This window comes from Phoca vitulina, unplaced genomic scaffold (genome assembly GCF_004348235.1).
Source record: "Phoca vitulina isolate PV1807 unplaced genomic scaffold, GSC_HSeal_1.0 scaffold32, whole genome shotgun sequence".
Taxonomy (NCBI): Eukaryota; Metazoa; Chordata; class Mammalia; order Carnivora; family Phocidae; genus Phoca; species Phoca vitulina.
The window spans coordinates 10,910,103-10,936,053 of record NW_022589735.1 but is presented as its reverse complement, the minus strand read 5'-3'; the positions used below and the strand labels follow the sequence as shown (position 1 = coordinate 10,936,053).

General features: G+C 36.5%; 1 protein-coding gene across 2 annotated transcripts in view; it reads right to left on the bottom strand.

Moving 5' to 3' along the window:
• The window catches only part of FBN2 (fibrillin 2), a 247,723-nt gene that overhangs the window by 213,564 nt on the left and 8,208 nt on the right, over positions 1-25,951 (bottom strand). For both annotated transcript variants that reach the window (XM_032425314.1, XM_032425315.1), the window contains exons 4-5: positions 24,546-24,641; positions 17,800-17,895 (exon numbers count right to left, since the gene is read on the bottom strand). In XM_032425314.1, coding sequence (XP_032281205.1) covers positions 17,800-17,895; positions 24,546-24,641 — 192 coding nt within the window. The remainder of the gene's footprint in view (positions 1-17,799; positions 17,896-24,545; positions 24,642-25,951) is intronic.

The window sequence follows — 25,951 nt, the reverse complement described above, 5'->3', positions numbered from 1 at the left end:
ACATCGCTGGCTCAGTTTTGCCCCCTGCAGAGAATGTACACTTCTTACTGAGCTCACTAGGATATAAAAGTATGTGATATGGAGAAAAAGCTTAAGATAAAGTTGACTATTTTCTTTTTTTAAAAAGACTTTATTCATTTCAGAGAGAGAGAGAGAGAGAGAGAGCATAAGCAAAGGGGGAAGGGAAGAGGCAGAAGGAGAAGCGGACTCCCCACTGAGCAGGAAGCCTGACGCGGGGCTGGATCCCAGGACCCTGAGATCATGACCTGAGCTGAAGGCTGATGCTCAACCAATTGAGCCACCCAGGCACCCCAACATTGACTATTTTCAAATCCAATTTTGCCACATCAGAGGGAAGCAAAGCCTACTCTAATAAGACATTATAAATCTGTTCAAAAGAATCCAGGAGTAAATTTTATACAGAATGGCTTCATTTAAGGCTCTAAATGTAACAACTGAAAGGATGGATAAAATTTTGGAGCTGTTTTAAGAAATGACTCCTCAGATTTGTCTAACTATAAAAATGTTCCAGGGTATTTTGTAAGGACTTCATGCTAAACCAGTGTTTCACAAACTTCATGTTACAGTTGGAATGATTTGGGGGACTTCAAAAAATGTTCATGCCTAGGGTTGCGTCCCTCTGCTCCAGAGATTCTTACAAGTTGATCTTGGGAGCAGCCTCAGTGTCAGGATTTTTAAAAGCTCCCTGGTGATAATATGCAACTATGGTGAAAATCTTTGAATTCAGAGCAATGAATCTGAGTCTCCATCGGAGAGGCACTGGAGTATTTTTGATTTTAAACAAAAGACGATTTTTATGACCAAGAAAAGTAGGTAAACACTGATCTAGCCCAATATCTTCATTTTTCAAACAAGAAATTATGTATGAATTGACTTAAGAACACAGTTGCACAGTTAATCTGTTAAATTCTAATTAAAATCTCTCTGTTACATTCAGAACATAATTCCCCCCCCCTTTTTTAAAGATGAAAATGATCTTGCTCAAGATCTGGAATGTGCCTTGTAGGCTATTTCTAAATCAGATGAAGAATTCACAAACATTCAGCGTTGCCCATATGGAAGAATTTTGCATGCATTAAACCATGACATTAAGTATGGTCATGGGAACCACAGTCTTTAATCCACAGAAATGAGACACCCATAGAACTAGTATTTCTTGGTTCAGTAATGTGCACTAAGTAAACCACCACAATATTACTTGTAAATGATAACTGCAGTGTCCCAGATTATATCATCTTCTACCAGAAGCCCTTACACCTGGCTTTCTGTGTGGCTTGAAATAGACTTCAGGTCAAAAACATTTAAATGTGGTATCAAACTCCAAGAAAATACTGGGGATTGAAGCCATACCACAGAATCTCCCTTATCCACAGCTAATATAAACAACAACAAAAAAGATAAAAGCTACCCAAAAAAATTACTCTCAGTACCTCAAGTAAGATATAAGCACAAACTCTCACATAGGATTTGAAAATGGCAGCCAAGGAATGAAACAGAAGATGGTCATAATCCCTCTTCCCCCACATGATACACAGAATGAGAATGATTCATCAGAATCCTAAGAAGTCTCATTGATTTCCCCTGGAGAGATAAGTATGAGTTCAACTTGTGGAGAAATCAGGGAAAACCTGCAAGGGTGAAAGTCCCTACCCAGCAACAGAGCATCTTGTCAGAAAGCAGAACAGAGAGGACCAGTGGTGGTGAGCTCTACCAGATGGGGACAAAACAGACAGTGAAGACAGGATGATCCTCACCACAAAGGGTCAATTATCCCTAGCATTCAACAGGAAAAGAGAAGACACAAGGAATATAAGGGGAAAAGATTCTTGAACAGCAAGAGGCTGAGTTGAAGCCTCTTAACGTTCATCATGGGGAGGAGGGACCATTGCTGGACAATGATAGGGCAACTGGGGAAGTCCAATGCCAAGCATGATTCTCTGAAAGCAAAGTGCAGGCACGGTGGACTTCAGCTGAAATGGCAGCAATCATCTCAATTTCAAGATTCTCCTCTGTGAAAAGAGAATACTGCGATGACTAGATGGAGTGATTCTGAACAAACCATGCAAAGAAGAACCTGAGAACATGCAGAGCTCAGACCCTTTAATCAAAGCTGTTCAAATATCAGCTGAAGCCTTCCTTCCCTTTTCTGGGCTCAGAACATGAAGCACCTGAAATTCCTGGCTCTCAAACAGGAGCTAGGACAGGAAGACAATTCAGGCCATTTTGGAAAGGAGAAAAGGAAAATTCACCTACACCAAGTTAGTGCAAATAGAGAAGTTTTGGACAGAGCTGCCCATTTTAAGCAAGCAGAAGACAAGAAGAAATGTGACAGGAACTATGTAACATACTATGATTAAGCATTTTCGTAAGGCACAAAGCAGATTAGAAAAACAAAATTACTCCTTTACAAGAAAAAAGTATAGTCAAAGAAATAGAAGATAATCGCCTATGTTTTTTGAGCCAAAGAACAAACTGTTAACTATATAAATTAAAAAAGGCTAGTAGGTAGAAACAAAAGCATCAAATAAAAGGGAACACTTCTCAGCTAATGAAAAAACTGAAGACAACATAAAAACATCTTACTCAATTATAAAACCATTAAGCTAATTAGAAAGAGCAAAACAAGAGATACAGCTAGAAAAGAATTACTTAGATCAAAGCAATTAAAGAGCAAATAACAGCTCACAAGTCTAACCAAAAAAATTAATACACCGAAATAGTGAACCTATTGAAGCAGAACTATCCAAAGATATAGTAGAAGAAAATTTCCTTAAAAATTAATGAAAAACACTATGATTCCATATCAAATGATCATACCACTTTCACTAACATTTGCATAGAATGATATACATAATTATACAGTAAAAACTGTTCAGGTATCTGGGGAAAAAACAACAAGAACTTAGCAAAGAGGAAAATGAATATCAGGCTAGATTCAGACTTCTTCATAGCACATTCAGTGACAGAAAATAATTGGGTATCTATAAATATATGAGGGGAAAAAGTATAAATCCTCAATTATCTACCAATAGGTCAACAATCTAGCAGTGAGGAAGCACTCATGAACACGTCCTAGAAAAAAACCCTGATGACAAAATCCAATCAACCAACAGGTGCGGTAAAAAAAAAAAATAAAGAAAGAAATAATAAGGATACAGCACATACTCCCCTCATACTAGAGAGAGAACAGAAATTGTAAAATGTTAATAAATCGGGAAATGATGGCCTAAGTATACTAATCAGGTTTTAAGGTTTAAAGAAAAATAGTAACAATATTGAAAGGAGATTGGTACATGCTTGAGTGTAAAACAGTTAATGTTTTAAAATTTTTCCCACTAACTTTGTAAGGACAAAATCTCCCAATGAACAAAAATAGGCAAGCAGAAAATAATTCTCTGGGCTATGACACTTTGTTCAACATAAATTTAGTTTTTAACTCCTTGAGAGGATGTGGTTGGTATGACTGGGAATAATTAAAAGGTACTCCTACAATTTATCTAATGATATTTCCTGGCTGCTTGACAATTGGCTCCTTGAGACATCCATACTGATTATGGAGACAGTGATTAGTGATGACTGCTTTCTCAAAGTCCCAAAATAAAGTTCCACAAAGGTATAAGCATAATGACTCAGGAAGTGTACCCCAAAGCACTGTTTCCCTAACCGCTACTCAGTATGAGTTTAACTCCAGCAGGGGATTCAGAAAGCATAAGGCACTATTGTATTTCCCCAGGGAAGAACTGACTGGATTATATTTATTACAATATCAATATACTTGTTCAGAGACATATAGTTTCTATTCCCCACACTTCACCTACCACAAAACAATTACTTCTTTCAAGAAGTTACGCACTGGGGTTTATTCATAGTGCACATCAGTGGGCAGCATCAAGTAGTTTTGTAAAAGGTGATAAATTTGGATTTTAACAGACACTACTTCTTCTACAAGCAGATAAAAACATACATGGACAGAGGCATTAATCTCAAAACCTAAAGCTAAATTTGTTTGAACAATTACTCCCACTGTTCAATTTTTAAAAATGCCTTTACTGAGGTATAACTGATATACAATAAATTGCACATATTTAAAGGGTACAACATGTTTTATATACGGTATGAACTCACAAAATCATTACTACAACTACAATAATGAGTATACATCTATCACACACCCTGCCCCCGCAAAATTGCCCATTGCTTCTTTGCAATTCCTCCATCCTGCCCACCCATACACCTCTCCATCCCTTGGCAATCACTGATGTGCTAGTTGTCACAGCAGTTTGAATTATCTAGATTTATAGATAAATGAAATCATACAGTATATTTCTTTGTGTGCCTTCTTTCATTCAGCATAAATATTTTGAGGTTCATCAATATTGCATTTATCATTACTTTTTATAAATGAGAAGTATCCCATTCTAGAAATACACAACAATTTGCTTATCCATTCTCTTGTTGATAGACATTTGGGTTGTTTCCCATTTGGGGGCTATTACAAATAAAGCTGCTATGAGCCTCTGACTAGAGGTCTTTGTATAGATATATACTTTCATTTATCTGGGGCAAATAACTGGGAGTGAAACAGCTAAATCATATAATAGGTGTATGTTGTCTTTCAAGACCAGAGGTTTTTTTTAAAAATCCAATTCATCAATTTCTCTTTTTCGGATGGGTGGTGGTATTCTTTGGGTGATGTATCTAATGATTTGTGCCTAACCCACATAAGGATCTTCTGTGTTCTAGATGTTTTTTTGCTCTAGATTTCACATTTAGGTCTATGATTCATTTTGACTTAATTTTTATATTTAGTGAGAGATATGGATCAAAGTTAATTTTTTTGCAGCATATGGATATCTATTTGTTCCAGCACCACTTGTTAAAAAGACTACATTGAATTACCTTTGCAACTTTGTTGATCTATGCATTTATGGGTATGTTTTGGAGTTCTCTATTTGTCTATCCTAATGCCAAACTCTCTTGATTACTATAGCTTGATAATAAATTTGAAATCATGCAGTTTCAGTCTTCCAATCCGTTCTTCTTAGAATGTGCTTTGGCTTTTCTAGGTTCTTTGCATTTTCATATAAATTTTATAATCAGTCTCTCAATTTCTCCAAAATTGTTGTGATTTTTATCAGAATTGTGTTGAATCTAATAAATTTGGGGAGAAGAGGCATCCACGATATTGAGTCTTCCAATAGATGTACCATAGTACATGGTATAGTGTATCTTTCCATTTATTTATGTCATTAATTTTGCTTAACAATGTTTTATAGTTTTCAGTATACAAGCCTTGTACATTTTTTGTCATAATTACCCCTGAGCACTTCATAGTATTTATGGTACTGTATATGGTACTGTTTTTAAATCACTTGATCACTAGTAAAGAAATACAACTGACTTCCATACATTGGTCTTGTGTCCTGCAATCTTGCTAAACTTATTTTCTACATAGACAGTGATGTCATCTGCAAGTAAAAGTTTTACTTCTTCCTTTCCAATATCTATGACTTTCACTTTTATCGTCTTATTGACCTTGCTAGAACCAAAAACTGCAATGTTCAAAAGAAGTGGTAAGAATGACTCTTCCTTCTCTGTTCTTGATATTAGGGTAAAAGAATTCGGCCTTTCATCATTCAGTGTGATGTCAGCTATAGGCATTTTGGAAATGCCCTTTTATCACATCGAGGAAGTTCTTTTTTATTTTCTAGTTTGTTGATAGTTTGGGGGAACAGATCTTGTCAACTGTTTTTTCTGCAGCTATTTAGATGGTCATAGGATTTTTAAAAATTGTTAATATGATGTTAATATGATTTTTAATATCCTGGGATAAATACCACTTGCTTATATTATCCTTTCAAAGTACTGCTGATATACTTTGCTAAAATTCTGATAAATTTTACATCATGAGAAATATTTTCATGTTATTTTTCCTCGAAATGTCTTTTTCCCATTTGGGTATCGAGGTAATTCAACCTCACAGAGTGAGTTGGGAAGCTTTAACTTCTGTTCAGTTTTCTAGAAAAGTCTGTATACAATTGGCATTATTCCCCTCTTAAATGTTTGGTAGAATTCACCACCGAAGCCATCTGGGTCAGGATTTTTCTTTATGAGAAGGCTTATACAGATTCAATTTTTTAAATCAATATATTCATGTTTATTTATTTCTTCTTCAGTGAGCTTTCTGATTTGTGTCTTTCAAGAAATTGTCCACTTTATTTTTATTGGCTTAAAGTTTTTCATTATATTGTCTCATTATCCATTTAATATCAGTGAAATCTGTAGTGATATCATCTCTCACATTCCTGATATTGATAATTTCTGTCTTTGCTTTTCACTGATCATTGTGGGTACAAGCTTTTCAAATTTGCTGATCTTTTCAATGAAATAGCTTTCAATTTCAATGATTTTCTCACTTTTCTGTTTGGTACTTCATTTATTTTCACTTTGACTTTTATTATTTCTTTTCTTCTGCTTACTTTGGTTTAACTTGCTCTTCTAACTTTTTAATGAAGAAGCTGAGTTCACCTAGTTGAGAATTTTCTCCTTTTAACATAGACCTCAGCACCATAAGCTTCCCTCTAAGTACTCCTTTGTGGCATCCCCAAAATTTTGATACATTGTGTTTTCACTTTTATTCAGGTCAAAATGCTTTCCAATTTCCCTTTTGATTGCTTCTTTGATCTATGGGTATTAGAAATGAATTATACAATACAGAATGTATTTTGCAGGGATCTGTTATTGAATTCTGGTTTAATTCCACTGTAGAGTGAGAACACACACTGTATAATTTATGGAAACTTGGTTTATAATTCAGAAAATGATCTCTTTTGCTACATGTTCCACGTGGACTTGAAAAGAATGTACATTCTCTGCTATCGTGTAACAAGAGTATTCCATAAGTGTCAAACTCATCATGTACATTGACAGTGATGTTCAAGTCTTCTCTATCTTTACTATCTACTTCTCTCAATTATTGAGAGGTGCTGAAATCTCCAGCCATAACTGTAGATTTGTCTACTTCTCCTTGCAGTTCTATCGGTTTTTACTTCTGTATTTTGAAGCCATGTTATGAAATGGGTTAACATTTAGAATTGTTGTATCTCTTTACATGATTTATCATTATGAAATGACCTTCATGCCTGATGCTACCCTTTGCTCTGAAATCTTACTTTCTTTGATACTAATCAAGCCACTCCAGCTTTCTTTTGATTAGTATCAACCAGATATTTCTTTTTCCATCCTTTTGCTTTTAAACTACTAGTATCCTCTAATCTAAGTAGATTTCTTATAGGTAGCATATAATTGGATATTGGTTTTTTATCCTAACAATCTCTGCCTTTTAATTGGATGCTGAGACCATTCACATTTAAACCATTACTGATATGGTTACATTTAACTGTACCACTTTCTAGTTGTTTTCTAATTGTCCATTTATTTTCTTTACCTTATTTTGCTACTTTGAGTATGTTTTATTACACTTTGTCACCTTTTGTTGATTTATGAGTTAAGATTCTGTATTTTTAAGTGGTTGCTTTAGGGCTTAGAGTACACATCTTTAATTTATCAAAGCGTGTCTTCAAGTGACATTATGCTACTTGGCAGTATAAGAGCCTCCCAGCCTTTGGGTTGATGTTCATTTTACCATCTGATCTGCTATAAACTCCGCAGAAAATTTTAACTATTTTTGTTTAAACACCCAATTGCTTCTCAAAGAGACTTAAATTCTAGGAAAAAAATTTATATATCTACCTAGATACCTTTTTGATGCTCTTCTTTCCCTTGTAGGGATTCATATTTATATCTGGTATTATTTGTCTTCTGCTTGAAGGACTGCATTTAACTTTTTTTTTTTTTTGCCTTTAACATTTCTTGAAGTGCAGGTCTGCTAGTGATGAATTCTTTCATCTTTTATATGTTTAAAAAAGGCTTTATTTTGCCTTTGTTTTTGAAAGACATTTTCTTAGGTATAGAAATCTAGGACTTTTTTTTTAAATTTCAGTACTTTAAGTATGCTGTACCAGTGTCTTTCACTTGCACTGTTTCCGACAAGAAATTTTTTGTGATCCTTATCTTTTTAAACTTTGTACAAAAAGAGTCTTTTTTCTCCAGCTGCTTTTAAGATTTTCGCTGTTTATGTAGTTAGGAGCAAGTTGATCATGTTGTCCCTTGAGACAGTTTTCTCAAGGTTTCTTCTGTTTGGGATTCATTATCTTCCTAGTTCTGTCACTTTAAAGAATTCATCAAACTTGGAAAATTTCTGCCCATTATTTCCTCAAATATGTTTTTGCTACCATCCACTCCTGTGGTAACTCCAAATTACATGTATACAGTTCACCGGAAGCTTGTTGACATGCTCCCATATTTTTTAAACTTCCTTCTCTTTCATTTTGAGTAATTTCCATTGCTACATCTTCAGGTTCACTTATCTTTATATCTACAATGTCTAACCTGCCATTAATCCCATCCAGAATATATTTCACTTGTGATATTACAGTTTTCATCTCTAGAAATTCAACTTGGATTTCACATCTCTAACACTTTGAGTCTTTCCTCTAGCTTTATGGACATACAGAATATCCTTATAACAACAGTTTTAGTCTCCTGGTCTAATTCTAACATCCAGGTAGGTTCTGGATTGATTTTGGTAAGCTGGTATTTCTTCTCATTATGATCATACTCTTCTGCTTATTTGTAGAAAATGCGTGAATGATACTATTTGTTTAGATGCCATATACTGTGAATTTTAACTTACTGAGTGTTTAGTATATTTGTATTCTTACAAATATATTGTTGAACTTTGTTCTTGGATGTTTGATCCTACTGGATGTTGCTGTTATGATTATTCACCAGGACTAGAGCAGCATTTAGTCTGTAGCTAAGGATTCCCCACTACTGAATGCAGACCTTGCTGGGTACTCTAACCACTGCCCTGTAGATAATGTAGGGATGTCTCCACCCTGATTTGAGGGAAAGGCAGTATTTATGGGCTTGTATGTGCTCTGAGTATCATTCCAATTCTTTTGGGTGATTCTTTCTCTATTCTCATATACATTCCTCACATGCAATATGTTGACCAGCATCCCATGGAGAATTTGAGAGAGGCCCTCTGAATATATACAGCTCTCTCCTCTCCAGGAGAACTCTCATCCTGAGAACTCTAGCTATGTTGGTCTCCCCAGAAGCTCAACTTCATCTCCTCAGTTTAAGGAGTCTGTGTAGCTATAATGGAAAAACTCTCTCGAACAGAAAGCTGTGGAAATCTAGTGAAGTCCTGCTTTCAGCTATCACTGTATTTTGTTATCTGATGTTCAGTATCTTGAAAACCATTGTTTTGTATCTTTTATTCTGTTTTTCAGTTCTTTTCAGGCAAGGAGGTTCATCTGGTTCCTGCTAGTCCATCTTGGCTGGAAATATAAGTCTCAATTTCCCTTTAAGCATTATGAGTTTTGAACAAATATTTTAGAAGATCATATACATAAACAATCTCTGGGTATATGAATTCAGAGGTATAATCTGATATTTATATACCAAAAAGATGTCCCTGGGCCATATAACAAAATACAAAAATAGCAAGCCATCTCTTTCACTCGATTGCAATCATGTACCCTGTTATCATTCTCATACTGAACAAGTGACACAATACATTTCCACAGAGTGGGAATATATTACTTCCACACTGCTGTGTTTCACTTAAATAAAACTGTGATTAAGTGCATGAGTTTTGAGGTTATACCACTTGTCTTCAAACCCCTCTTTTTCCCTTTATTATCTGGGTGAATTTGAGCAAAATGCTTTACCTCTTTGTGCCTCAGTTTTTTTATCTGTTAATATGATGTTTAAAAAAATGCTATCTTTGGGTTGCAGTTATAACAACCAGTTATAAGTATTAATTCCTCTCAAGCACTTATCATAGTAAATGTTCAATAACTGTCATTTTCCTTCAATATTACATAATCTTCCTTTCCAAATTAATACTAGCAATCTAATTTTACACATATATAAATCCATAGTCTCAATAAAAACATACAAACATAATATATCCATTGCTGTGATCTAGCTGACATTCAATGAGTTCAGAATGGTATACCTGTCTCAGTTTCTCCACTCTCTATTCCTTGTTGTTTGCCACTCCAGAGTAACCTCTCTGGACAACTACTTTCACGTACAGAAGTCCTTCATAATCCCTCTCCCCAGTGCCTGCTGAACAGAGGGCAGCCTCTGGACTCTGGCATTCCAGACTTCATCTATTAAGGTCCAAGTCTATTTGCCCAGCCTCATCTTCTACGCTTCTGTTTCACGAAGTGTGTCTTACAGCCTCCATGATAAATAAGCCTCCATGAACATTCAAGGGCCTCTACCATGTCTATACTTTTTTTCATCCTATTTCTTCTACTTGGAACCCCAATGCTTATCCAGTCACATAACTGGTGTGCCCTGCATAGACTGCACTGTGTGGAGGAGAAGGAACACAAAAGCAACTTCAGATAAAAATCTCTGCTCTTAACAAGCTCACCACCACGTAAGCAAGCAGTCACAACACAGTGATGAAGAGAGCTATTCTAGAGGAATGGAATGCATGACAGGTAGATAGGAGAGCATGCCTAATTTTTGCCTGAAAAGTAAACTGAGGCAGGGGGTGTGTGGTAGTCAAGGAAGTCTTCATAGAGGAACTGTTCTCTGACCTGTTTGAAGACCTTCCCCAACCTCCTCCTATTAGATTGAGCAACATGCAAGACTATTGATTAAAAGTATCTGGAGCAAAATAAACCCTACATATATATCAGTTCTACTGCAAAATGCTCAGAAATAGACCTTGTGTACAGCGAAGGCAGAGACCAAACAGACCAGTTAAATAGTAACTACTGACATTAACACTGGGATTTACAGCACAAATATGTCAAAACAACATAAGTAGGGTCTAAAAGTCCAACCGTATAACATGCAAAGTAATGCTAATGATACGTTTACCTTTCAGTTTATTTCTGTGTATTATTACCAAAAAACCTACAGAAGTTAAAACGATGAAACTTAACATTGTTCACAACTGATGCACCCTGATCTGATATAGTCCCAGTAATATGGGAATTATCTCTCTCTTCCATCAAGACAATTCTGTCCAAGAAAGCCTATCATATCTTGTTTTCATTTTCCACAACGATAGCTTATCATTCAAAGTACTTTCTCTGTACTAGACCCTGGCTAGGCACTGGATATCTCATTTAATTCTCATACCAGGAAGGTGAGCCTCTCTTAAAATATGGTATGTATTCTCAATAAGGATAGCATGAAACTTTATTTGTATGACTTAAGTAATTAACAAAATCCTTTTATTCCCCATTGGAAATTCCATTTTTGAATATTCCATTTTGAACAGCCAGCCACCATATTTACTTTTTTTTGATAAATGGGGAGTCCAGTTAAAAGAGATTAGCATCAATGATTATCATTTATTGGGTGCCAGGTATTATACTGTGTCATTTAAGTCACAAGAACAAGGGTGACACAAAAGACACATATTTTATATGCAGAAACAAGGATCAGAGAGGGCAATCACATTTCCAAGGTCATATAGGTCTTAATATTCCGTTCTGAATCTGACTATACCCTGTGTACTTAAAATATGACAAACTTCAGTTCTGATTCTGACTACACCCTGTGTACTTAAAACACAACAAATATTACTTAGTGGATGCTACCGTGTGCCAGGCACTCTGCCTCATATATATGAGCTGAACACACTGCTGCTTTTAATCTTTCCAACAATTCCATGAAGCACCTGCAGGTCCACAGGCCTTTAGCTGAAACCCTTGGATGCAGGTGCTATTTAGGAATTTATAATGTTTGGGATTTTTTGAAATACAATTGATCCTTGAACAACACAGAAGTTAGGGGCACTGACCCCCATGCAGTTGAAAATCCACATATCACTTTTGACTTCCCAAACTTAACCATTAGTAGTCTACTGTTTGACCAGAACCCTTACCAATAATATAAACAGCTGATTAACATGTATTTTTATATGTATTATATACTACATTTTTATAGTGAAGTAAGCTAAGAGAAAACAGAATATTAAAAAATCATAAGGAAGAGAAAATACAGTTACAGGACTGTAGTATATTTATTGGAAAAAAAAAGTCCACATATACGTGGAGCTGCAGAGTGCAAACCTGTGTTGTTCAAGGGTCAAATGTACGAGTACACATGCACATTTCATTATTATTCTTGGCTGAATCCTATATAACATTTCTTTATATTTAATTCACGTGTGTGTGCGTGTGTGTCTGCCCAGGTTCCACACCAGTTAATCTCTAATGCCTTCCAATCAGATGTTGAAATAGGAAAAGAGGAAAATATTATGGAATTACACACACATAAAATATTTTACTATTTTAAATTTTCTGTTGCAGGTTTCCCTGCCTCTAGGTAGATAAAGCAAAAACAAAGAAATGTATAAGTAAGGGCACTTAGAGCTGCAATGAATGAAAACGCTCACTGCTTTACTTCAAAGGAGTTTCAAAGGTAAAGCATCAAAGTTTAACAGGCTGCCAACACATTTGATCTTACTGCACACATCTAAACAGCAGAGCTTTAAAGCAAAGACTGAGGAATGGGAGCCCTGGCTTCTCCCAGATCAGATCAATCAATGATTGTCTCTCAAATGCAGAACTTTCCTTTCTAGAACCAAGTGTCTCCACTTCTAGTCTTAGTATTCCACCTTCCTTTTCTCTCATCCTTCCTTTCTTTCTTCCCTCTCTTCCCTTCTACTTCCCACTGTCTGCTTTTTTGCTCTTGTTTTCCTTCCCTTGTGTTCTTAATGGCATTCAAGATAAGGATGTCATCTGAGCTAGTGCCAAAAAGTAAAGTTCCCACAGATCTTTTGGTATTTCTCTGATGCCCATTTAAGGCTAAGTTTAGCTTAGAGAGTGCGAGGTTATAAAATGTTCTTAACAGTCTCACGAGTGCAGAAATATGTGTGTGTGTGTGTGCGTGCATGTGGGCGCACGTGAGTTTGACATCTGTGGTTGGTAATATTCTCTCTCTGTTCCTTCTAATTTCTTTCTCACTAAATCTTCAGGGTGCAAGAGAAAGGCAGACATTTTATTTCTATAAAACAAGTTCAGCTCTGGTACTTAACTATGGTACTTAACCATGGAGTTTAATTTAGCATAAAAGTCAATCATGATGTACCTTGTAATATCAATACAGGAATTAGTCCCAAACTGCTCTTTCTCATTATAATGAGTTACATTTTTTTTCATTCAGATTAACTGCGGGAAGACATTTCTAATTCTCCCTTAACCAGGAAGCACTCCTGAGCTCTCACATAAAGTTGTCCCTACTCCTATTACATTATTTAACACATATTATATTCTTTTTAATGTTTAAGTAGATGACCACTGCTGTTCTTTAGTTTGCTTCTCATTAACAGAGTTTATATTGTTTGTCTTTGGAGCATGAGCTCCAACTACCTAGCCTAACACTTAATAAGCACTCAAAAGATACATGAAAATTAATATTCATAAATAAATTGACCTCATTTAAAAATAAAAATTACCCTCTTATATAGTCTAACTTATGGTTTAAAAAGCAAAAAGAAATAAAATCTCCATAGCACTAGGGGGAAAACTACAGATATTTTTAAGATTTGGGAAGGCAGAAAGACTTTCTACCTATAATACCAAAGGATTAAATCATAAAAAGCCTTTTTAGAGGGAAATAAACAGGATATATCAAAAGCTTTAAATTTTCACATACTCAACAGCTCAGCAGTTGCATTTCTATGCATTTCTAAGAATAAAGTCAAGGTTATAGATTTATCTACACAGATTCTTATCATGGCATTGCTAAAATACAAATAAGCCAATAAAACAAAAAGAAAATCTGGAAATGACCTTAAATATTAACTAATATACAATAATAACTATGATACAAGCAGATTTCATGTTACAGAAGGGTGGATTCCAGTAAGAATGGAAAGATCCCAATCTTCAAAAGCAATATATGTGTAGTAGAATAAAGGATTCAAAGCATATCCCCCAGAATTTTATAAAGTAATTAATTCTGACTGGAAGAATTATGAATAATTGCATATTTTTGTTTATCATATTTTTGAAACTATTTTATAATAAAGGTGTTTTTTTAAGATAAGAATATTACAATGGAAGGAATTTTTTCTGAAACGTACTGCTTATACATTTCTTGGAAGCATCAAATCCATTGTGTATAGAATCCTGCATAATATACCAGCATATTCTCTCCCCATGCTCCCCTGTATTCCTGGTCACACTAATTTGCTGTTACTTCATAGGCTAAACAAACTCACCATGTGTACTTTATAATAAATTCCAAGACCATGGAATTAGTTAATTAATACATGCATCAATTATTTCTGAACACACTTAGGTCTGGTCTACCTAATTCCCAGAATTTAGGAAAACCCTAAGTTTGCCTGCCTCCATTCTTGTCTTTGGAGAATCTAGATATGGTCTGAGTAGGCTGAATAGCTGTCCCAGTTACTTTACTTCCTGAAATAGGAAGTATTTGGGTGGATGAACAAAAATATACAGAATAACTCAAGAGCTTATAATTACACTTCAAGTTGCCAATATGCAAACCTGAGGGGTAAGATTATGGGTGCCTCCTTTTAGAGAAGTCACCATCACCTGGACAATAAAGAATGGGCTATCCATCTGCTAGATGCCTAGCTTAGGCAGAACCATAATAATACAGCATTTGAACAACCAGGATTCTGACCATGAAACCCTGCTTCACAATGGGGTAAGTGGGTGAGAACCCTGTGACTGGAGGTATTCAAGCAGAGGCTGAGTGACTCCTCCAAAAGGCTTTTAGACAGTGAGATCATGCATGAGGTTCTACAACTGGAAGATTTTATGAAATTTGTCCTGAAGAGAAATCCATCCATGTTTCATTTTACACAAAGGCTTGAAAGTTTATATTTCATAGACTTTAACATTTGATCTCACCTTTTTTAAAGTAGCTTCAGATTCACAAATGGAATTTTTCTTAAAAAGGTCAATAGATTAATGCAACAATGAATCATGGAACACTACATCAAAAACTAATGATGTAATGTATGGTGATTAACATAACATAATAAAATTAAAAAAACTAATGGTGACTAACATAATAAAAAAATTTTTTTAAAAATGTCAATAGATTAAAAAGTTAATCTCCCATCTTCCTTTTTAAGGTACCATTTACGGAAAAATGTACATTTTAAATGAAATGTCACCAAATACAAAGATCTTTGAAATTCACCAAATTTATGCATTTTTAAACGAAAATCATGTTTACATGATAAAAAGTGTGTAATAATAATTTATGGATAATTTAAAAGAGTCTAGGGTATATTTCTAACAGATGGTCCTTATATAAGCCTTAAAGAAAATTCAAGGTGCCCACCCCATCCCCTCCAAATTTCTACTGATAAATAATAAGGTACATTTTAAGTGTTTGGGGAAAAAAAGCACCAGGTCTTGATACATGATGTTAATTCCATTTCTCTGTATTGTCAGGTATATATTAAGTGCAATATTTATCTTTTTTTTCAAATGCCACGTATTCTGAAAGAGAAGCCAAAAGAGCTGAGTCTCTACGTGTGCCTTGGACACAGCTGGGTTGTCTGCCTTCTACAATCAGCAGTGGCCCTAATAACTCTTTCTTTAATGCTAAGTATAAAAGGTCATTTACATATCAGCATGAGTGAGAAGAGAACTCCAAAGAGGTTCAGCTTACCCAGCACCAAGACTCAAGTTAAATACCATAATCATGCCAGCCACTCAGTTACCACTCAGTCTCTGTCTCCAGTCCGGAAACCAGTCTGCCAGAAGCCTAGATAGCTGGAAAAGCAGCCATGTTTTATCATACAACTGATCCCCAGAGGCCAATTTAAAGGAAAATTATATGTGTCCTACATCAAGGAGGAAAAACATCCCTCATTTTACAAAAGTCTTTTTTTTTTTAAGAGAACAAAGAACATATATTTTTGAAACTCCATAATTGAAAAACACAATACGAACTTTAAATATTAACAGGGCATGTGAGCCTATTCACTAAGCTCAACGTAAATGAACTATTCCTTGTGTATCTGTATAAACAATGTTTCTTAAGAAAAACTATGAACTCTACTTTTACAGGGATTAGCTATTACACACTAAAATATTCAACTGAAAATATCTTCTAAAAGCGTGTAAGTTTGTATTTGCAATACAGAGTGAGAATTATTAACTTTGTTCAGAAGAAAAAAGTTTTAGAACTTTCATCTGAAGGGTAATAATTGAAAAGATTTTTAAGAAGCAAACCCATGTTTTAAAAAATATTCTTCAGGCCAATTCATTAACTAATTAATTTTGTAATTTCTTCTGAAAACATGCTACTGTACATGTAAGATATATGTACGTCTTTATTGGATTCCCACAAATGCAGTAAGGACTAACAAATCTAATGAATGGATAACTGCTGAAGAATGCTGATGTAATGCCTGGAAGCCTCTGACTTGAAACTGCCCAATTCCTTTGCCAATTAGGAATTGACCTTGAAATCTGCTTCAGGACGAGAGAACTACAAAGGTTACGTGACTTCCAGAAAAATGAACATCATCTCCACCAATTATAATGATGTTTGAAATTTTAAATTGAAATATTTTTCATTCTGTAGTATTTAAATAAACTTAACATTATGTAGGAAATTTGTGTTATTCCATTCTCAACAACTTACCTTTTTATGCTAACATTTCACAATTAATTTTTCTGTCGAAAACAAAAGCATCTGGTAAAGACATTTAAATTTGCCGTAAGTATAACCATAAACTCTGTCATTTGTGGAATGTATTTCAGTCCCAAGAAATCTCAGTTACCTTAGGAATAATTTAAATATCATGAGGTATATATACATACCAGTGTATGTTAAAAGGCTTCATACATCTTACTTTTCAAACTTTAAGTAGAATTCTAATTTCTCTATTCCTTCTCAGGATTTAACCCAAATATTAAGATGAAGTTCTTGTCAGGGTAATGAGTATAGTTTTTTAGATACAAGGTTTCTTTGCAATTTAAAACCTCTTTACATATATAAACCATCACCACTACTTATCTGTAATATTGCAACAGCATGGCTTCATACACTCTAACGTTTTGCAACAAAGAAAGCGCTGTACAAGTTTAGATGCTATGCCAAGCCCTGGGAAAATAAATTGAGGATGTATGTCATCATGAGTGATTATGTAATATTGCTTTCAGTTTAACCTTATTTTTACTCATACGGTTCAGTGTTAAATAGTTATCACATTTTTTAAGATTAACCATCTTTGACATGCCACCGGCACCCATTTGCTTCCAGGACACCATTAATAGTCCATTTAGCACACCGACACCGGAGATTTCCAGCAGTCTACCGATCATGAGTTTAAGTGCTACTCATATCATGGTCAATTGGTTTTATATTGGCTTGACTGACCATTTACATGGGTAAAGTAGACAATGCTGGATGCCTGCTGAGCATCCACTCCTTTTCTCCTGCCCAACAGAGCTTCCACGGGCCTCCTGAACTGAGATCACTCTGGTGGAGAAAACTGACACTCTTCAGCTGTTGTTAGTTAGGTCTCGTAATCTTACCATTCGAGTTATAGACATCATCAAAGACGAATAAAAATATAATTTCATTAGAAGAATTTTCTTTGGATAACCAAAAATTATATGTTTTTAGAACAAAAGAGACTTCTCCAAAGGGAGGTTCTCATTTCTCTTTTCTTACCTCTTTCGCACTGTGGACCAGTGAATCCATAAACACAAGCACAGCGGTTAGGTCCGATACAGCGTCCACCATTCTGACACCCATTTTCACAGACAGCTGCACACAAACACAACAAGAAGCTCATTATATAGTCCATTTCCAAGTACAGGTGACTGCTGAACATCACCAGGTTTGAACTATGCTGGTCCACTCATAAGCAGATTCTTTCCAATAAACACAGTGCAGTGCTGTAAGTGTATTTTCTCTTTCTTAGGCTCCTTAATCACATTTTCTTTTCTCTAGCTTACTTTAAGAATACAGTATATGATACATATAACATTAAAAAAAATCTATTAATCCACAGTTTATGTTATCAGTAAGGCTTCCAAACAAACTATTAGTAGCTAGGTTTCTGGGGATTCCAAAGTTATACACAGATATTCAACTGCGTGGAGGGCTGGCACCCCTAGGCCCTGTGTTGCTCAAAGGTCATCTGTACAATATAGTGTGGAAATGCAGCCCATAATGGATCTTCCCTCTCAAACACAATCTACAGCTTATAGAAGGCATTTAAATAAATATACATAATGTATATTGAGACAAAAGCCTACACAATTCATGTAAATCACATTGTTACGTACACATCTGGTAAATTTTTTTTTCTTTTAAACAAAATCACAAGGATTGGCTGGCTCAAATGCTCATACTGTCAGAATATAACTATCCAGTTCGTTATTTTAGTTCTATTACCCCCATAATCAATCTTCGCAGGTAAGAAATTAAATATGGGGAAATGTAGGAAAAAGGCGGCAGACAATAGGTAGCAGAGAGACAGGAAAAGAGGGAGGGATGTGATATGGAAAAATAAAGAGGATATGGCAACAAAGAGAAGAAAAAAGCACCCCCCACCCCGAAGAAAAAAGACCGGGGTGGGTAAATAAGAAAAGGAAAAAAACTAACATGAACAGTGGGGGCTGGGGGGAATACCATCAATTCAGCAAAGAAACACCAAGAGAGATAACTAATGTGTACATAGTATGTACAGGATATAAAAGGAAAGAAGGAAAAAAACCTCACTGTGTCAATACAAGAAATATTTTTATTAAAAAATTAACCCCAAATCAAAATTTTTAAGGCGAACACAGGCAGCATACACTCTTTCACTCCTTTCCACTTGTCACCAGGGAGACCAGGATTCAGTTCAGGCTCCGTGGGGCCAGGGAGCCAGGGAGCCAGAACTGAGCCTGAGTGGCTCCCCTCCCCCACTGCACCACCCTCAGCAGCCAGAACCACAAAGAGAAGACCACTCCCTAAAGACCATTCTGGACATTCCCTGAAAAATCACTATTCCTACAAACTCTCCTGATGGCAGCTGAATCCAAGAATCATGCCTACTCCAAGAGAAAATACTGGTACTAAGAGCTTGTCTATCAACCCACCCACCTTGTTGAACATAAACACTGTCCTCACAGATGAAGAGGATTATATTCTATGACTTGTGCCCAAAAAACAGAGCTTAAAACATTAAAGCCAAGTGAGGGGGCAAAGCACATCTGTGTGCACTTCAAATGAGGTACATATCGAAAAAGGGAAGCTCAATATATAAACTGATATCTAAAAATGCAATAGTGTTGCTATCTCCTTACCACGAATACTGAGCTGGATTACCTATTTTCATCCAGAATGCTTCCAAGTGGCTTCTGTTCTGCTAACAGTACAAAACGAAAACATGCTTTGAAACAAAAGACTTCTTTATCTTAAAGCACCACTGTGCCAGGGGCTTTAAAATCCTTTGTCTGTATCAGGCTTTGCTCAAAAGCGGGAAGGATTCTCCGTACATCTGCACAAGTGCATCTCTGGAAGAACCACACCTTTCTGCTTCTTCATTTGTGCTTACACAGCATGTGCAACTCATCCCTGTCCTGCAATATGGGCCGGGCAATAAACTGGATGAACAAATACAGAGGATAAAGGAAAGGAAATAAAGGTTATGAGAAGCATGAGAAAGATGGGGGTGGACAGGAATGTGGAAGAAAACAAAAACCTGTCAGAGAAGTCTCAGTGGTGTGGAACTCCACAGAAACAACGGCCGGCACTTGAACACTGCAAATGCTAAAAACACATACTGCAAAGAGGTAGCCCTTATCTAATGTAATTAATTATGATGCGAGAAATTTACTTTCAATATCATCAAGGTGTAAGAAATATAAATGGAAATCACTTTCCCGGACGTGTTCTCTCACGAGACCCATGCTGAAAATCGAGTTAATAGATCCTTCCTGAGAGGGGCTTGAAGATTAAATAAAATGATGTATAAAACAAAGTGCACAGTGGCTGCACATTGAAAGTGTTCTACAAACTTTAATTCTCCTTCTCTTTTATTCTACAGAGTATTTGTATGAAAATAAGACTTGTTCTCCATCGTCCAAAGTTTACAATGAAGAACAAAAACAGCAAAAGAAGTGGACAATGCATATAAAAGTAGAATAAAAAAATAAAAGGTAATTTTCCTTCTTAAGAATGAGTTATGATGAAAGTTATTTTATGAAGTAGTTGTTCTTGTAACAGAACATAACAGAAATGGAAATTTACATTTCAGCTGGAGTTGGAAAGAAATGTGAATATGCCTAAATTTCTACCATGGAAAGAAGGCTGACCACCAGGAAGAAAGAAATGCTTACACCTGGTGTGGGATAAAGCAAAAGGCAATCGAGAAAAAACCATGCTATGTACTCTCCACACCAACTTCCCAGTGATCTTCACCCAGGCCTATAATTAACCTATTATCTATATAAAAATTCAGTCTACATGCTCCCAAGTTCGTATCTCCCTCAGCTCTCTCCGAAGATCTTAGCTCATACATCTTTCCAATTGGAGGTCTAACAGATTTTTTAAACTACCAAGTCCAAAACAAAACTCTTCCCATCCCGTGTTTGCAGCTCTGCCTAACCCACACCCTGCTCAGTCTTCCCATTTCAGGAAATGACATGACCATTCACTCTGGAGCTCCATCCAAATCCTCCAGTTGTCATCATGGATCTTTGTGTCTGTTTTTCCCCCCGCAGCGCACCCACTCCATCAGCACACACTTCCTTCCATAGATTCTACCTCCGAATACAAGTCCAAGACTAGCACTTCCCACATGCTCAATTATGCCAGCACCATGCACCAGCACCAAGAAGCTGTTAACTCACCTTTCATGTTCTCTCTCACCCTTTCTACAATCCAGTAGCAGCCAGAGTGATTAGTTTAAGTTAATCAGATCATATCACTCCACTGTTCAAACTACCTCAGTGGCTCCCCATAATATTTAGAGTCCTGATTTCTTTCCTTGGTGGGTAAGGCCGTCCACCACCATCTCTGAACTCACCTCCCACAATTACCTCCTTTCATCTCTTTAGGCACATGGGTTTCTTACTATCTACAAAACATGTGAAATCTGTTCCCACCACAGGTCCTATGAATCTGCTTTTCCCTCTGTCTAGAACACTTTTCCCACTGACCTAAAATGGGATCTTTTAGGTCATCTTGTTTGCTCACCATATGTTCTATTAACCCTGAGTAAATGTTGGGCAATTATAGTTTTGTCTCATGAGATAGTAAACAAATTTTCATATATGCTGCTCTTCTGACCCAGTGCTTTTTCCTTTCCCCTGACTGAAAAGTGGCGGGGGGGGGGGGGGGACATCGGTATGGTTTGGCACAGGGCAGAAGAACATAAAAGCACCTTTACTTTCATTTCTGTGCAAAGAGCAGGGAAGGGACACAGCAGCTGGAACTCTTTCTGCAGAATCTTCAGGAAAATACATATACACACAGATATGCCCCAGACAGATACAGCAGCTGAATTCAGGCTGACAGTGGCTGGTTTCATGATAGATTTGAGCAAATACTCTGAAAGATAAGTTGAGGCAAGGCTCTTCCTCCTGTAATTCTAAAGTAATTATGATTTTCTCTCCCTACACAACAAAAGGTTGAGTTTCAGGAAGGATAATTGTGTTTCTTCGATTGCTACTGAACTCTACAGAAGAGGAATACAATCAGTCTGTTTAGGTATTAAAAAGGTATAAATCTGCTTCCTTATAAATATTGTGTTCACAGGTTTTTTTGTTTTTTTGTTTTTTGTTTTTGTTTTTTAGTGGTTATAAACTGGAGTCCATTGTATAAAATTAGAAAAATACCTAAATATTTGAAGAAAACGTAGAAAAGAAATCATCCATGAAAAAAGAAAGTTTGCTACGATATCTGTTACACTGTTGTTCAGCTATTTGCTGCTCTTGCCTGGCCAACCCTAGCCCAACACCCTACACTGGCATCTCCTATTCCTGCAAGAAAACTGGCCTCAGTGCGGTGTATTCTCTCAAATCCCTTAACACTCCACTTACCACACTTGTCAGTCTCAGATTATCTTAACAGCTATAGCCATACCTGAAAGCTGCCTACACAGGGGTCTGTAAACTACGGCCCACAGGTCAGATCTGGCCCACCACCCGTTTTGTATTGTCCATGAGTTAGGAACAGTTTTCACATTTTTCTATGGTTGGAAAATCAAGAGAAGAATCATATTTTTGTGACACATGGCAATGGTATAAAGTTCAAATTGCAGTGCCCAAAAATAAAGTCCTGCTGAAACCCAGCCAAGTTCTTTCATTTACATATGGTTTATGGTCACTTTTGCACTGTAACAGAAGAGCCAAGTGGTCGTGACAGAAACCACTAAGTCTAAAATATTATCTGGCCTTTACAGAAAAAGGTGGCTGACTCCTGACCTGAACAAAGTATTTTTCTTTAAATTGATTCACCTACTTATTTTCAATTATTTTAAAAGAAAACTCCATAGCATTTATAAAGGGAAAGCTGTATTACCCTAATACCTGGAAGGCAATCTTACTAAGAACAACCACCACAAGAAGATACCACTTCACATCCATTAGGATGGCTATCTCACTCACACACACAAAAACCAACAAACAAAATGGAAATATGCGTTGGTGAGAATGTGGAGAACTTAGAACCCCTGTACACTGCTGCTAGGACTGTAAAATGGGGTGGCCACTGAGGAAAACATAAGGCAGCTCTTAAAATTAAAAACAGAATTAGCACATGATCTAGCAATTCTACTTCTGGGTATGGTACTCAAAAGAACTGAAAGCAGGGACCCAAATGGATGGCTGTGCATCCATATTCACAAAAGCCAAAAGGTGACAGCACCTTGGGGTGCCTGGGTGGCTCAGTGGGTTAAGCGTCTGCCTTCGGCTCAGGTCATGATCCCAGGGTCCTGGAATCAAGCCCCACGTCCAGCTCCCTGCTCAGTGGGGAGTCTGCTTCTCCCTCTGCCTCTCCCTCCGTGCATGCTTGTGCTCTCTCTCTCTCTCGTCAAATAAATAAATAAAGTCTTTAATTAAAAAAAAAAAGGTGACAGCACCTAAAGTGTCCATTCATGTAAACAGATAAAAACAAATTATGGTATGTACACAAAATGGAATATTATTCAGCTTTAAAAAGGAAGGAAATTCTAAAATATACTCTAACATGGATGAGCCATGAACACATTATGCTAAGTAAAAATAAACTCATCACAAAAGGACATATGCTGTATGATTCCACCTATCTGAGGTGGCTAGAGCAGTCATATTCATAGAGAGAGAAAGTAGAATGGTGGCTGCCAGGAGCTGGGTGAGGGAGAAATGGGGAGTCTGTTTACTGGGCAGAGTTTCAGTTTTGCAACTCAAAAAAGTTCTGGAGATGGATGGCAGTGATGGTTATACAACAATGTGAATATACTTAATGCCATGTAACTGGACATGTAAAAATGGTTAAAATAGTTAATTTTATGCTTTATGCATACTGAAAACCATTTTTTTTTTCAGTTTTTAAAATTCCAACAAAAATAAGATTAGCTTAAAACAAGGTAGATGTTCTTGCACACCTACTACTTGGTCTTTCTATGTTAAAAAGGTTGACAAGAAGTTCTTAGGGAGACCCTGAAGATTAGCAGTAAATCTAGACCCTGAAATCCAAATGAAATGAGAAGGCACTTTGTCACTATTTATGATTCAACGGTCTTTAATGTCATGTCCTTCTACTCATCCACACTTAAAAATATGGCAATTCTTGAAAGAGTCCCACAATTTGGGAAACCCAAACCTCCAGTGTTCTCCAGTGATATGTCATAATCCAAGAGCGATCATCCCCACATCCTTGTTAAAAAGTTATTTCTTAATTAGTACAGAATATTCTCTAGTAAGTGAAGAGGAGACCTTATTAACTGGATTAAAGCTCCCTCTTTCACAATGAAATATGATGTTTTAAAAATCATTTCAGAGCGCTGCACTGTTTCATTACATAATTAAATATATATGAGCAAAAGACAATTTAAAAGATTGGCTCTCCTTGGGTTAATTTTGGGATATCCTAAAGAGAGTGAAATCACAACAATCTTTACCATGTCTTCAGGAAGGTATTCATGTTTCATGGAGCAAGATTTTTTTTTAAAAAGTGAGTAAATATTAACTTGTGATATGGGTCAAATCTGAGGAAGTACTAGTGGGATTCAACATCAACACTCTAAAATACAAAAATCTTAAAAGAGAAAAAAAATCTTCTATAACAAAAATTAGAAATTTAGCTGTAAGGTATGGCTTACTACATAAAGTTATTTTTTTAATGATCACAGGCTTTACAGGTCCTTCAGTTTTGAGTTACTATGAAAAACCCAGTAAATCAAATAATTTCTAATAAATGAAGTCCATTCCAATGTTCCTTACGTTGTCCACAGTAAGTTCCGATATATCCCTTCTGACACTGGCAATGATCATCCGCACAGGTTCCTCCATTCATGCACCTAACGTTGCACTGCTGAACTGCAATGAACAACAACAACAACAAAATATAAAACTATTAATCACTGAAATTTTAGTATCTGTGAGTTATTAAACTATACTAAATCTCCAATTCAATGACAAATATATTCGACAGAAATGTTATGACCCACATATATACTTATTTGTGTAAGTGCACACATGCACGCGTCTGTTACAATGTTATTCCGTAGGCATTTAAAATAGATTACACTTTCAGTGTTCAAAGAAATCAGTATGTGGCAACTGGTAGCATAGTTTCTAGGAGGTGGGAGGCACTTGTGTATCCATTCAGGATGCAGGGGCTGAGTGTCTGCCCGCCCTATGGGCTCAGCACCCTGCTATAATGGAAGACTTAGTATCCACCTTCATGGAGCTAACATTCCCATAGAGAGACAGACAAAACACAAATAAACAAACACTACAATGCCATTAGAGATTGTGACAAGTTCTCCAGAGGAAACTGTGTTGTAAAGGAGAATAGCCTGGAACCAAGGAGGAACCTAGACAGGAGGGAGACAAGACCATTCTGATGTGACACTTAGGAAGAGTTCTGAAGGAAGAGAATGAGCCAGGCGTGAGAAGTACCTGAGAGGAACCTCACAGGGAGAGGAACCACCAAATTGAAAAAGACCCTCAGATGGTGGAGAGTTTCCTCTATTTGAAGAACTGAAAGAGTCATATGATTATAAAGAGTCAGGCTGGGAAGAAAAGATCTTAGAGACGCATCGAGAGGCCAGCCAGATAATGCAAGGTCTCCCAGGCCATGGAAGGGTTGGCATTATATCCCAAATGCAAAAGAAGTTATTGGAAGGGTTTAAGAGAGTAAAGTGATGCAATTTGTATTTTTAAAGGATGCCTGTAGCTTCTTTGCAGAGAACAGATCTGAAGAGGGCAAGAGTGTAAGCCAGAGAAGCCATTGGGAGTTACTACAACACTCCAGGTAAGAGATGAGGGGAGCTGAACCACAGGGTATCAGTGGTGATGGAAAGGAGAAGATGCATTTGAGATATGTTTTCCAACAGAACCCACAGGTCTTGTTAAAAGAGTCAACATGAGAGAAGGAGGAAGAAAGTAAAGAGAAAGAGAAACAGTTGCTTAGGCACTGGGTAGAGGGCAATGGCATTTGCTGAAGCAAGAGAAACTGGAAGAAGTAGACTGTGGGCAACAACGAATCAAATTCCCTGCTATCAAGTTTCAGACGTGTACTATGTGCATTCCAGTGGAGATGTAGACTAGGAAATGGAGCCTGTGAATAGGAGGCTCAATGGAGGGATCTATTCTGGAGACAATTACCATGAGTTAGCAACGTA